We start from the raw sequence: 13,494 nt of genomic DNA, 5'->3' as shown, positions 1-13,494 counted from the left end.
TCTCATACGTTTCACTTGCATATTTGCAAGGTTAAAGCAGAGTTAACATTATACTTGGATACTTCTCCAACCTTTGGCTGTTTCTGCCTTTTGTTCTGGCGGGCTGATCCCACTGTTTGGATCTGACTGTGAGGAGTTGTCTAGTAATGATCACCGAGCAAACTGTGTATGCTCCAACTGTACGACCAGGCCCGTGTGCAAAGATGGCTTTATTCAGCTTTTTGCTGATGAGCTTAACCAGAACACCAGCGAGTACCTGGAGAAGGGTCACCTCACACCGAGCTCATGAGGAGATGGTTACTGCAGAGCATCTCTCAGGAAACCTTCCAGCTGGAAATGTTTTATTGAGGCTGATGCTGCAAAAGCTTTGCACAACGTGCTGTGAGATGCTGATGGAGGACACTATCTTTATGACTCCTGGCTCTTGTATGGACAAGTAAAAATGACATTAATATGTAACCTACAGACAAAGCACTGTAATCAAACATGCATGCTGAAGTAGCGAGCAGAAAGTGGGACCATGTTTGGTGGATGGATCGGACAGCTCCAGGGGAACGTCTTTGCTGTCATGCTGAGAATGAACTTATTGAGCACAGTGTCCTGTGGTGAGCTCCAGCTTAAAAGGTTTAGTTCACCTGTCCAGCCCCAACACCAGCTCACACGTGCCCGACGTGCCCGATACCATCAAACGTTAAACTTTTTGTTCTTAACAATATAATATGAATACAAAACTTATAATCACAACCATCATGACACAGCATAAGCAAAAGTATAAGTGATACTGTGGTTGCAGTTCATGTTCACACGGTGGTGAAGGATGCAAACACTTCCTCCACCATGTGGAGGCGCTGCTGAGCTGCCTGCTTTTCTGGACACTGCCAGCTTTAACCATCCAGCTCCGGGTCCTCCTGTGGGCGGGGCTCCTGCCTCCCGGTGACCTGCAGAGACACAGCAGCACACAGGTGTGAGTCAGCGAGTCGCCGCTCTCTTCAAACGGGCCGAGAGCTTCGTTCCAGAGCGTCTTCTGATCAGCAGACGTGTGCACGGTACCTTATGGCTGAAACAGACGGCAGAGATGAAGAGCAGCAGGAGCAGCAGCAGGAGCAGCAGTCTGATGACAAACACTGTTGGATCTGAAGAGACACACTCAGCCGTCACATTAGATGTTAGGAGAACAACAGCTGGCATCAAACACAAACATCAGGTAGGCCCCGCCTACATCTCTGACTCCATCTGAGCCTACGTCAGGTGGGACCTGCTGCTGTTTCATACCTGAGCTCCACTCTGCTTCAGCTCACCTGAGACAGTGAGAGACAGCTGACGGCTCTCGGAGGAGAAGTTATGAGAAAACACAAAGACGTGATAAACACAGCTGTAGGTTCCTTGGTGGGCGGGCTCTGCAGCAGTGAACAGGAAGTGGGCAGAGTGATTGACAGCTGGCAGGGTGTAGTTGTTGGTGGTATTGGAGGAGGTGAAGGTGAGCTGGAAAGAGCCTCCTGGGTACTGAGGTTGGATGGAGCAGCTGATGGTGAAGCTGGAGCCTTTGAACACCCAAGAAGACTCCTGCTGCTGGACCTGGGAGTGCCCGTCATTGGACGAGAAGGACGCTGAGATGATTGGCTGAACCAGCAGGTCTGTAAACAGAGAGGTGATTGGCTGAACTTTACTCGACTCGTTCAATGTTAAACTCTGTTGGCTCACAGCAAGTCTCTTACCTGAGCAGATGAGCTCCAGGACGGTGGATGACTGGGATGATGTGGCACACTCCCTCAGTGTAGATCCAGATTTAACACAGTCAGGTTTGATCTTCCACGTTGGTCCATCCCAGGATGCATTTCTCCTTCCTGTTAAAACAGCAGAGCCACAGTCCAGCTCTCTGCAGGCTACAGCTGCATCCGTCAGGGTCCAGCCTGAGGCCTCCACAGATCTCCACAGTCTCTGTTTCACCTCCAGTGTACCTGCACAGCGACTGGCTCCTCCCACCAACCTGACAGGCTCTGACAGAAAGCAGAGAGTCATCAGTGAAAGAACAAAGTGAGTTTGAACCAAAGCTGCAGCTCCTCTTCTACCTGAGCAGGTGAGTCCAGCAGCTTTGCCAGGTGAGCAGCTGCTTCTAGCTGAGCCTGAGCTTTTACAGTCCAGGAGAGCAGACTCATGGCCTCCACACTGGAACTCTCTGCTCCACACTGGAGCCTCCGCTTCTCCATAGAGCGCCCCCTGGAGGAGCGAAGGAGGCCCACAGCCAAGCTCCCTGCAGACCACCTCTGCATCCTGCAGGTCAAAGTCATCTTCACACACTGAGGACCATCTCTGGTTAGACTTCACCTGCAGTCCGCCTGAACACAGACTGGAACCGTTCAGCAGCCTGACAGAGTCTGCAGGAACAAAGACAGGAAAGGCAAGAGAAAAAGCTTAAAAAGTAATAAAACTATAAAGGTACAAGTACTACATCAACAGTGGGCCAAACTCCTTTGAGGGTGCCCAAAGAATTTCCCTCCGGGGCCAAAAAGGCCCAAACTGCTATGGGCCCCACATTTAAACTCATAGCAGTTTTCCCATTGTGGCCTCTGTCAGCCCACCCATCTTGACAGATTATCCACACACATATTTGAATCTTGAATATTTGCTGAGCTGGATCAGACGTTTCACAAATCCCTCGTAAACCCGGCTGTTAGGATCTCTCTGTTTTGGGCCTAGTGCTTTGATGTTTTGGTTACTTGCTATGTTTTTCTTTTTTTCTTTATTTACTCATAGTTTAAAATGTTGTTTCTTGTCTAGTTCTGGTCTAAGTTTATTTTGTATCCCCGCCTGTCCCTCCAGTCATGTCCCTGTGTCTTCTGTCCTAATCTTGCCCCTGTGGAAAAGTCAATCTTCATGTTTAGGTCCACACTGCCAGCCACACACTGACACACAACACCAACTTTATGCGATTGTAGGGAGAACATATTGGTTGAGGCCTCTGTCTTCAAAACCTATCTTTGAATCGTATTTCAGCTGCAACATGGAGAAGAACAGGGCCAAAAACAACCCAAAGCAACCATGTTAGAAACTTGGGGATGGACGTGTTCCAGTATCATCATCCCTTCTCTCTTACTGCTGACACCGACTGTAAAGGTATGAAGTGATGTGGTCTGGTAGATAGACTGTTACTAGGGGGGTTAGGAGGTGGGTAACTTCAGTGGTTGGTGAAGCAAAACTTGGGGACTTGATGGACATTGGAGAGGCCATGAGATGGACTTTTTGCTACGCTCAGAAATTCTGGAAAAATGCAACATGATTACTTTTTATTTAGAAACATTTTTATACAACAAAAGGAAAGAAAAAACCCAGACAAACAAAATATTATGAGGTCATTGGAAGACAAATACATGCACATACATACATAAATACTATAGTATTGTAAGTTCTATGCATTAAAGAATGCTGCCACAGTTTGTAGAGCCCAGCCATTTTCTCCGTCTCCTTCCCAAGCCCCCCTGAATTCGCAGGGTAAAAGTCATACATTCCATCAATCTGATGTTTTCCACTATAGAAATAAAAAGACTTATAGTGGGAGGATCTTTACAAAGCCAGCGCGTTGTTATAGCCTTTCTCGCAGATGCCAAAAGAATTCTCAGGAGATAGACATCATCTGTAACTAAATCATCTGCAAAACATCTCAGATACAATGATACAAATGTACAGCTCACATTAAAGCCCAGTGCTTTTGGTATTATTTTTGAAACTTCCAACCAAAAGGGTCGTATGGATGGGCAGGACCAGAATATGTGTCTGTGATCTGCCATTTCCCCACAGTTTTAATTTATATTTAGTTGTGTTGTTGTTTGCAGTGTGTTGTGTTGTTTCACTTTAAATTCGTTTCAAATGAAAAAGCTGAAAATTGAAATAGTTAAAAGTAGAGATGGACCGAGCTGATATTACGTATCGTGTCGGTCTGATACTGACCTAAATCACTGGATCGGATAGCGGAGAGAAATAAAAAATGTAATCGATCCATTAAATATCAAAACGTCCCACACGGGTAACTCTGCTCATAACCGTAGCTCGTCGCAGCAGTGTGGTCACGTGATAGAGCAGCTGTGTGTGTTTGTAGCCTCAAACCAGCATTTCATCTCCGAGGAAGTGATCCCAGAGAGAAGTAAAGCAAGTGTGCAAGTCCATCTCTGAGTGTTTGTAAAGCATTCCCACGTTAAGCTTAAACACCGATATATGGAGCGACTGCCCCCCTCTCTCTCTCTCTCCTGCTGCTACTTTGAAACTGATCAATGATCAGCTGATCGTCTCTCTTCTTTGCTTTTGGTCCACTTTGCAGCAGAAAGAGGAAACCAGCGGCTGAACAACAGCAGCACGTTTAAGCTTGATCAGCTGTTGTTAGAATGTATTTATTATTACTTTCTACTCCAGGATCTTTTTCTACAGCTGACGGCTGGTAACTGTGCAGGGGCGGATCTAGCAAAGTTTAGCCATGGGGGCCGATAGGGCATGAACAGGGAAAAGGGGGCACAAAGACATACTTTTCTTTCTTATTCTCATTTAAAATGTCGAGCTTTTAATAAATAATTATCTGACAGCCAAAGTTTTAATCTGATGTAAAATGTATAGAAGTCCATCACTGTATATAGTAACTGTTAAGTCTAATATACCCTAGTAAGCTGTAGTACTTTTTACTTTGGGAACCATCTGTGCAGTCTGCAGTTCTGTAGAAGAAAGATGTTGAATCTATTTAATTATTCTTGAAAAATAATTTATTTCTGTGCATTTTTTTCACGCTGCATCAAGTTGATTACGTCGATTAAGCACCATGAGGTGGACGGTGGGGGGGTTCACTATGTTTTTTATTTTATTTTTTTGCTGGGAGTTTGCAGCCCTGTTAGCTAGGTTGCTTAATATTTCTGCTAAGTACTCTTTAAAATACCAGAGTAGGGAGGCTGGAGCAGGTTTAAGTTTATTAGATTGATCAGTTTTGCTGAACTATGAAATATTTTGAGTGCAGTGTGTTTTTCACACACAGGTATAACAGGATAGCTTCAGTGTTGTTGTTTATTTAAACTTGAGTATGAACTTATACAAAATGCAGCAAGATATTAAAAAAACAGTTTTATTGATTAAAAAACACTATATCAGATTCATATCGGTATCAGACATAAAAAAGTGGTATCGTGCCATCTCTAGTTAAAAGTTGAAATGTAAATAGTTGGTTTTTATATTTCATAATTTATTTATTACATTTTATGTAGAGTGAATAAATAAAAGTACAGTGGCCCCTAGAGACAAAACACGTACAAACTCCAAAACACATTTCCAGCATTAACTGAACTTCCACACAGAGCTACCTAGATCACTTAAATTACACAATTGAAAGCATATGTGTATTATTTGTGTATTTATACACAAGCACTCATATATATATATTCAAATAATAAAAAAAAAATTCATTTACCTGTTACTACCACACACCAAATCGGTCGTTGGTACTTCCTGGCTTGTGTAGCCAATAGGATCCTGGAGCATTTCCGTTGTGTTTTGGAGTTTGTACGTGCTATTGGTTCAAAACTATTTCACAATTAAGTCAAGAGATGCCCTCATGCCTCAATGACATATCATGTCATTGATTAACATCATATTTCGTGCTTTATATATGCAAAAATTTTAGGCCATTAATGGAGGGTCTTGGGTCGATTTGTGGCTATTTTCAAATTTTGATTAAATGCCATTTGCACAGTGTTGAATGGACTATAGCCAAATTCTCCAAAAAAAAGTTTGATATGATTTTATTTCAAAATTCAAGTCTGACTTCCTTCAATTAGCTTCAGTGGCTAAGCTACAGACAAACTTACACTATTGTGCTTAGTGGTCGATTTGTGCCCCATTGAAACCCATTATAAACGCTATTTTTCACTGCAAATTAATTACGGTCAAAGGGATCGTAGATGTTTAACTTTCATTTTCATTTTGCAGGACGGGCCTTAGAGTTGTAATTTTTTTATTTGTCCACCGGGTGGCGCCCTTGCTCCACATTTGACCCCGGGCTGGAAAACAGCGGGCTGCTTAAACAGACCTGCGGGAAATGAAGCCTCATTTCCGGCGTGCAGCAGCGGCTTCGCCCGCTGATTGGGCGGGACCATTTTTTGGTCCCTAGGACCGTTAGAGGGTGCTTTTTTTTTTTTAGTCAACAGGAAATGACGTATTTGTTGTCACGTGGTATCGGGCGTGTGTGCTGGAAAAACGGGTCCCCGGTGATCGTGCCCCGGTAATCGTCGCGACTTACCCCGGCAACATGCACTTATTTCGGCCTAGAGGAGGAGCATTTGCCGCCTGGAGACCATTTTCTGGTCCTGAAAAAAAAAACTAAAAGGCGATCGAAATGAATGTTGGTGCCAATCTTTAGTCCATCTAAAGGCCTAATTATAATAACAATTGAATATTACCTCAAATGTTTTTTTTGGAAAATATTCAAGTTTTATATTTTTTGGGGCAAAAAAAGCAGTGCGCTCATGTGACGAAACCGGGATATAAAGGGTTAAAATCCGCGAAATGTAATTAAAACTTGACATGAATATTTCAAGGAGAAGTAGGTCTAAAAGATTGGCTAATTTAAAGTGGAATAAAATATTAATATATAAATTTTTTATAGCACTTTTTTGGGCGTGGTCGATTTGTGGCTCTAAGCCCAATAGTGTATGCATTTTTCTAGGAATCATTATTAAAAATACCTTAAGGCTGGATTTGGTAGAAATGAGTTCTGTCTAAATATCAAAAATATTATCCTAATGCAGTTTTATTTTTGAGAGCTTGATAACTTACAACTGAAAAATCTGAACAGCAAACTGTTTTCTTTCTTTTAAATTCGATCCATTTTACAAAATGTAAGGTTTTTACTTTAAACGTGCTGCAGGCTTGAGGAGCAGTGCCAGGGAGGCTGGAAGGGCAGCTGAAACCCATCCAGTAATCATGCTCTAAATCTTTCAGTGACAGAACAGCTGCTGCAGCTAAGGCCCACTAGCCCCTTTCTCCCCGATCTGCCTCCCCAGGTTCTGGTGGCGGTAGGCACTGCATGCGACCCACGTAGGGCCACACAGACACAGAGACAGAAGTGTTGGAGATGTGGGCGGCTGGGACACCAGTGACGGGAGTGTCCATTGATGGAGGTGGGCTAGGCTTCCCGTATCACTGAGGCTCCAACACTCTCTCCCAGGTCCAGGAGGAACAATGTTCCAGACATGGGCTGCATGAAGACCATGGTCCACCAAACCCTGGGTTAACCAGGAACCTTGCTGGAGGTAGAATGGGTGGAGGTCAGATATGTGCATGGGGATGTTCAGAAATATGTCATAGTGCTGCTGCAGATAAAGTTTAAGGGCAAAACACATGTAAAGGCTGCAGTTAGCTCACGCCTGTCGTATCTCTTAATTCTGGGGACAGATTGGCTGGGGTTTAATAACATTTTGGGACAGTGTGTGGGGGAAGCACTCACCTTGTGCAGTGTGTAGTGTCTGTGCTGGACTCAGTGGTGACTCTGGGTTGGAGGAGATGGCAGGGGCTTCTCGTGAGGCCCCACCGGCTCCCATTAATTGTCACTACCATTAATGGGGGTCCCATTTGAGTGCATTGGGATGGACCTTATTGGGCAATTTCGATGGTGCATGCGGATATCACTTTGTATTAGTTCTGGTCAATTATGCAACTCTATATCTGAAGCAGTGCTGCTGTACACCATTTCTGCAAAGCGTGTAGCACAGGCACTGTTTCAGGTGATCTCCTGAGTCGACATTGTGAAAGACATACTGACTGACCAGGGTACATCGTCTCATGCACTTAAAGAATTGTACGAATTACTGGGCATTTCATCTGTTCAGACCAGTGTCTACCACCCTCAGACTGATGGAGTGACAGGTGGAGCGGCTGAATAAGTCTTTAAAATCCATGATTCGTAAGTCCATTCACAAGGATGAACACAATCAGGATCTCTGGTTAGACCCTCTATTGTTTGCAGCATGGGAGGTGCCCCAGACCTCCACTGGGTTTTCTCTAATTTGAAATGGCCGGAAGCCACGGGGCTTATTGGACCTGACTGAAGAAAACTGGGAAGGTTATCACAAAAAAATTTGCTCCCGGTCCAGGAATGCCAGCAGTGCCTGTAGAACAGAGTGGCTAGACTCAAGCAATTTTCACCCAGAGATAAAGTGCTTGTATTACTCCCTTCTTCTAGCTCAAGGTTACTCGCCAAGTGTTAAGGAGCCTCTGTGGTCACACAGCGAGTCGGTGATGTTGACTATGAGGGTGATTGTTATTACCATCTCACACAGCCCAAGGGAGCAGATGTTGCTGTACAGCAGCAGCGGTTTGCAGATGTGTCATCTTTCCATTTGGCTTGTTCGGAACCACAACAACTTTCCAGCGCTTCACTGAGCTCTTTGCACCCCTTTAAATTCAAGGTGGTCCATAGGCCAAGCTGGTAGTAGCGGATTTTCTCTCCCACTCGCTGGGGTGCTCCCTGGCCTCAGTTGGACGGCGGGGGTGTGTGGCGGAGGTTTGGTCTACGGGTCCGTTGCAGGGAAGGATGGTGCACCATGCTTGAGGGGTAGTGCCACAGAGGCTGGCAGGACACCTGAAACCCATCCAGTAATCATGCTCCAAGCAGAGTGGAGACAGCTGGAAATCTGTCTGGTCGTGGACTGAAACGACAGAGCTGAAACTAAACTCTTGTTGTAAACAAGACCTGGGGCTTCCATACAGCACCTGCATGTGGATCAACAGCTTCCTCTCAGGCCATAGACAGAGAGTCAGAGTTGGCCATCACACATCCTCAGCCCTGAGCCTCAGCACTGGCTCACCCCAGGGCTGTGTGCTCAGTCCACTGCTCTACACATGACTGCACTCATGTCCACCACAGCAACATCTTTGTGAAATTTGCAGACGACACCACCGTGGTGGGGCTCATTTCCAGGGGTGACGAATCTTACAGAGACGAGGTGGAGCAGCTGTCGTTATGGTGTAAGGCCAATAACCTCCTCAACACTTCAAAAACCAAAGAACTCATAATAGACTTCAGAAGGAAAAAGGCAGAGATCTCACCACTATTCATTAACGGGGACTGTGTAGGAAGGGTGCCAAGCTTCCACTTCCTGGGAGTCAACATAGAGGAGAACCTTTCCTGGAGTGCGAACACCTCCGAGCTGCTGAAATGGGCCCAACAGAGACTTCCTGAGAATTCTCAGGAGGGATAACATCACTCTGGAGCTGTGTCCCAAAACGTAGGCTGCATCCTTCGGAGGACCCGGCCTTCGCGGTCGACGTGGGCCAGGTCCTTCGAAGACTGAGAAGGCCGGAAGTGCGAGGCTGTGAAATGGGACGGTCTAGCCTTGAGATTTGTGTCACCGCTGTGTCGGTGGAGTTTAATAAACTCGCCGTCTGCTCCTTGCTGTCTAAAATATAACAGGACACGGGCGTGAATTCTCGACCGTCTCACACTTTGACGTTTGACGTTTATTCAGCTGTGTGAAAATCCCGGAGGAACCCACCCGAGGGATTAATAAGGTTTTATTTAATCTAATAACTTTGATCTCAGCCAAACCGATTTACTCAGGAACAAATAAAACACAGAAAAAAGCCAAACAATAAAATTTTTAAGTTATTCGAGTGACTTATATCATGTTTAACCTGAGTAGTGAAAGACAGCGGGGGTCTGAAAACGATGAAGCTGGGAGTCCGCTGCTCTCGCCGGCTCGAGTGACCATTGAACCCCCCGGTCAGCTGTCGAGCTGGTGGGTAACAGACGTCTCCGAAACAGTTGGTGCACTTTTGCAAATATGCGACGTCTTGATAAACCGAGCAGATATTTGAAGTTTACACAGCTACTTTCTCACCTGAAAATATGTTAAAAGTTTACTTTGTGACCCAGAAAGAGTAATAAGAGTAATTTTAAAACTTAGTAGCGGCCGCCATTGTTGAAAACTGAAATTGGCTGGGCCGCGCTATGAATTCTGGGATATGGTGGGTCATGAAGGACACACCTGACCCATCCTTCAAATTCGGGGGAATGAAGGACGCATTCTTCTACAGAGCCACCACTGAGAGTGTACTAACCTATTGCATATGCATCTGGTACACTAGCTGCATAGGGGTTCAGAGGAAAGCACTCCAGGGGGTCATTAACACCGCCCAAAAGATCACTGGCTGCCCCCTCCCCACACTGGAAGATCTACACAACAGCCGCTGTCTTAAAAATGCCCAAAACATCATAGAAGATTCCTCACATCCTGGGCACTCCCTGTTTAAACTGTTGCCCTCAGGCAGACGGTACAGAGCAATCAGTGTAAGGACTAATAGACTCAAACAGCTTTTATCCAACTGCAGTAACACGTCTGAATGCTGCTACAAAAAAAATGCCAATCATGCCACTCTTGTATTAATCTATGCGCTGACCGAAGCATGTATGTGAATGTTTGTTGATGTCTCTTATTAGCACTTTAAGTATTCTATTTATTTTATTTATTGAGTTTTATTGTTTTATTTATATTTTAATTATATTTTGATATCGTTAGGGATGATGCAGTGATCGGGGACCATTTTTAATTTCGTTGCACCTGTGACGATGACAATAAAGATTCTGATTCTAAGTAAAAGCATCAGAAACACACTGAATGCCGAAGGTCGTGATTGGCGTTCACACTGAACTGCTAAACTGGAAACATTTTATGTTGTTTAGATGAATAATTTGTTCAGTGTCTTTTATTTCATTTTATGAGTTTTAAAATTGTTTACACAGCATCAGCATTTAAAGAATTAACTTAAATAAGCAATGAAACCATGAAAAACACTCAAAACTTTCATGTTTCATTATACAGCTTCAACTGCAATTGAATTATACTTTACACACAAACCAAAAAGGCCTTCTAAACACAATCAGCTCAACAATGCTGGACTCAGGACCGTCAGATTACAGTGTCTCTACCAAACGAGGAGACCATGAACACGTCCAGTGAACTTCTACCACGGTCACTGTCACAGAGGAGACGGGTAACGAGAAACTTCACCGTCCTAGATGATGTCTCTGACAGACTTACCTGAACAGGTGATATCCAGGGTGGAGGAAGAGCGATCTGCTGATGCGCACTCTTTCAGAGCGTATCCAGCCTGAACACAGTGTGACTCCATCCACCACACCGATCTCTGTGAAGAACTCTGAGTATTTCCTACAGAAACAGCAGAACCACAGTTCATCTGTCCACAGACAGCAGCTGCATCCTTCAGGTTCCAGATATCCATCGCCACTGGTCTCCACTCTCCTCGTCTCACCTCCAGTGTACCTGCACAGCGACTGGCTCCTCCCACCAACCTGACAGGCTCTGACAGAAAGCGGAGAGTCATCAGTGAAAGAACAAAGTGAGTTTGAACCAAAGCTGCAGCTCCTCTTCTACCTGAGCAGGTGAGTCCAGCAGCTTTGCCAGGTGAGCAGCTGCTTCTAGCTGAGCCTGAGCTTCTACAGTCCAGGAGAGCAGACTCATGGCCTCCACACTGGAACTCTCTGCTCCACACTGGAGCCTCCGCTTCTCCATAGAGCGCCCCCCGGAGGAGCGAAGGAGGCCCACAGCCAAGCTCCCTGCAGACCACCTCTGCATCCTGCAGGTCAAAGTCAGCTTCACACACTGAGGACCATCTCTGGTTAGACTTCACCTGCAGTCCGCCTGAACACAGACTGGAACCGTTCAGCAGCCTGACAGAGTCTGCAGAGATCAGAGAAATCAAACAGCGGTCCAATAAAACACTGAAACAAAGTAAATGTTTCTTTTGTAGCACAGTCTTGGGAACATGCAAAAGGACCCCATGGTGCAGCTTCACTGTGAAAAAAAGGAGGCTGTACACCCTTAAAGTCAGGCGGTTACCTTATGCACATTTCCTTCTTTTCTCAAATTTAAAGAAGCTGATGGTTTCCTGTTCCTGGTTCTGCTGTGAGTTAGTTAGCAGTCAGTCACACCTGCCCATGACTAGTAACAGAAAAAAATAGCTACTGGAAACTCAGCCTAGAGCTTTTTGGCTGGATCACACTGATGCCAATGTTGCCTTCAAATGCATGGATCCACATACTTGTCCCATTGCCTCGGCCTGTTTAGACTAATGCTAACATCAGTATCATTCGAACATGCACCGTTGTAATGGAGGAATGTTTTTTTACTTACCTAGACTTTTAACACTTTTAAAGACGTTGATAATGAGTTCGACGACAATGTCCTGGAGACTGTCAAAATCTTTGACTATGTAAATTTTATTGTGATCAGAGTTGATCAACTTCAGTTGAGTCACATTGACTTTTGCAACACCTGAAAGACAAAAGTGTCAGTACTGCTGCTTAACATGTGAGCTACATGGCTTTGTCATATTTGGAACCAGTGTCCTGCAGACAGGTTGGACTCAGTTCTACTCTGGGCAGGGGTTCGTATGCTTGCATGGTTAGAGTAGAAAAATTGTGGTTTATAGAATTGTTGTTTTATTTTAATGTATACATAATGCGAATGTGCTCATAAACAGGTCGGCGCTCTGTGTTTTGAGGCTTGAGAGCTTCATTCAGCGCTATTGTCTGGATTTGAAATATTGCAGGAAGACATAGAGTGAAGGAGGGTTTTTGCAGCATGCTTACATACACATGATACTGGTTAGAATAGTCTCTGGGTCAGGAAGTCCAAACGAGGCCCTGAACTGGGCCTTAGAATCAGCAGAAGAATAATGGATAATATTAGATAATCAAGGCTATGCAGGGTGTGTGTTGTGTCTGTCTTTCTGATTCCAGGAGAAGCAGACACAAGGCGAGGTCAGAAGGAAGGACTGAACCGGGGAGGACTGCCCACAGTCACAGTTACTGTCACAGTATATAAGCTGTGCAGCCCGTGTCAGGGTTGTCTTTGGTGTGAGGCAGCCTGTTGTAGCACGCTGGGCTCCGGCACTGTGAACTTGTAATTCCAACAGCTGAAGCAAATTAAATCTTACTGTTTGGAACAGTTTCAGGTAAGTTTTTAAAGGTTTTTAGGATTAAAATAGGCTTTGCTCAAGGTTTCAGGCAGGGTTCATGACCCTGTTTGGGACTGGTTTTGGGACTGGGAAATAAGCTGGTAGAGGGGGCCGCCCATCAAGATGTTACTGAAGTTTAGACTTTCAGATTTAGTTAAAGGGGTTTAAACCATTTTTTTCATTAACTGTTTTTAGAACACTTTTTAATGGTTAAGACTTAATAGAAAAATGAAATTATTCACCAATAACAAAGACTTCAATGCCGCTGTCTTTCAAATTCTTTGAGGGAAGTTCTATGTCATCATAAGACGCCCCGTCTGTGATCAGAACAGCAATCTTTTTGGAGTCTGGACGCATTCCCACATTGGGTTTGAACTGGTTACGGAGGATGTGTGTCAGAGCTTTTCCTGTGACGCGAAAGAGGAAACAAGAAGTGGAGAGTGATAAAGCACGATCAATACAAACCCCAAGATGCATTTCAACAGGAAC

At 44.7% G+C, this 13,494-nt stretch overlaps 1 protein-coding gene across 1 annotated transcript in view; it reads right to left on the bottom strand.

The window, feature by feature from the left end:
* Positions 1-81: 81 nt before the first annotated feature.
* The window catches only part of LOC146569214 (scavenger receptor cysteine-rich type 1 protein M130-like), a 13,787-nt gene continuing 374 nt past the window's right edge, over positions 82-13,494 (bottom strand). The window contains exons 2-9 of the mRNA XM_085283464.1: positions 13,248-13,412; positions 12,180-12,320; positions 11,067-11,726; positions 2,070-2,375; positions 1,716-1,997; positions 1,299-1,634; positions 1,051-1,133; positions 82-938 (exon numbers count right to left, since the gene is read on the bottom strand). Coding sequence (XP_085139590.1) covers positions 885-938; positions 1,051-1,133; positions 1,299-1,634; positions 1,716-1,997; positions 2,070-2,375; positions 11,067-11,726; positions 12,180-12,320; positions 13,248-13,412 — 2,027 coding nt within the window. The 3' untranslated portion in view covers positions 82-884. The remainder of the gene's footprint in view (positions 939-1,050; positions 1,134-1,298; positions 1,635-1,715; positions 1,998-2,069; positions 2,376-11,066; positions 11,727-12,179; positions 12,321-13,247; positions 13,413-13,494) is intronic.

Source organism: Mchenga conophoros, linkage group LG8, assembly GCF_057382185.1.
Source record: "Mchenga conophoros isolate Kocher_MC1m ecotype Shallow Benthic linkage group LG8, M_conophoros_male_GT1.1, whole genome shotgun sequence".
In the NCBI taxonomy this organism is placed as follows: Eukaryota; Metazoa; Chordata; class Actinopteri; order Cichliformes; family Cichlidae; genus Mchenga; species Mchenga conophoros.
This window is presented reverse-complemented; position numbering and strand designations above follow the sequence as displayed.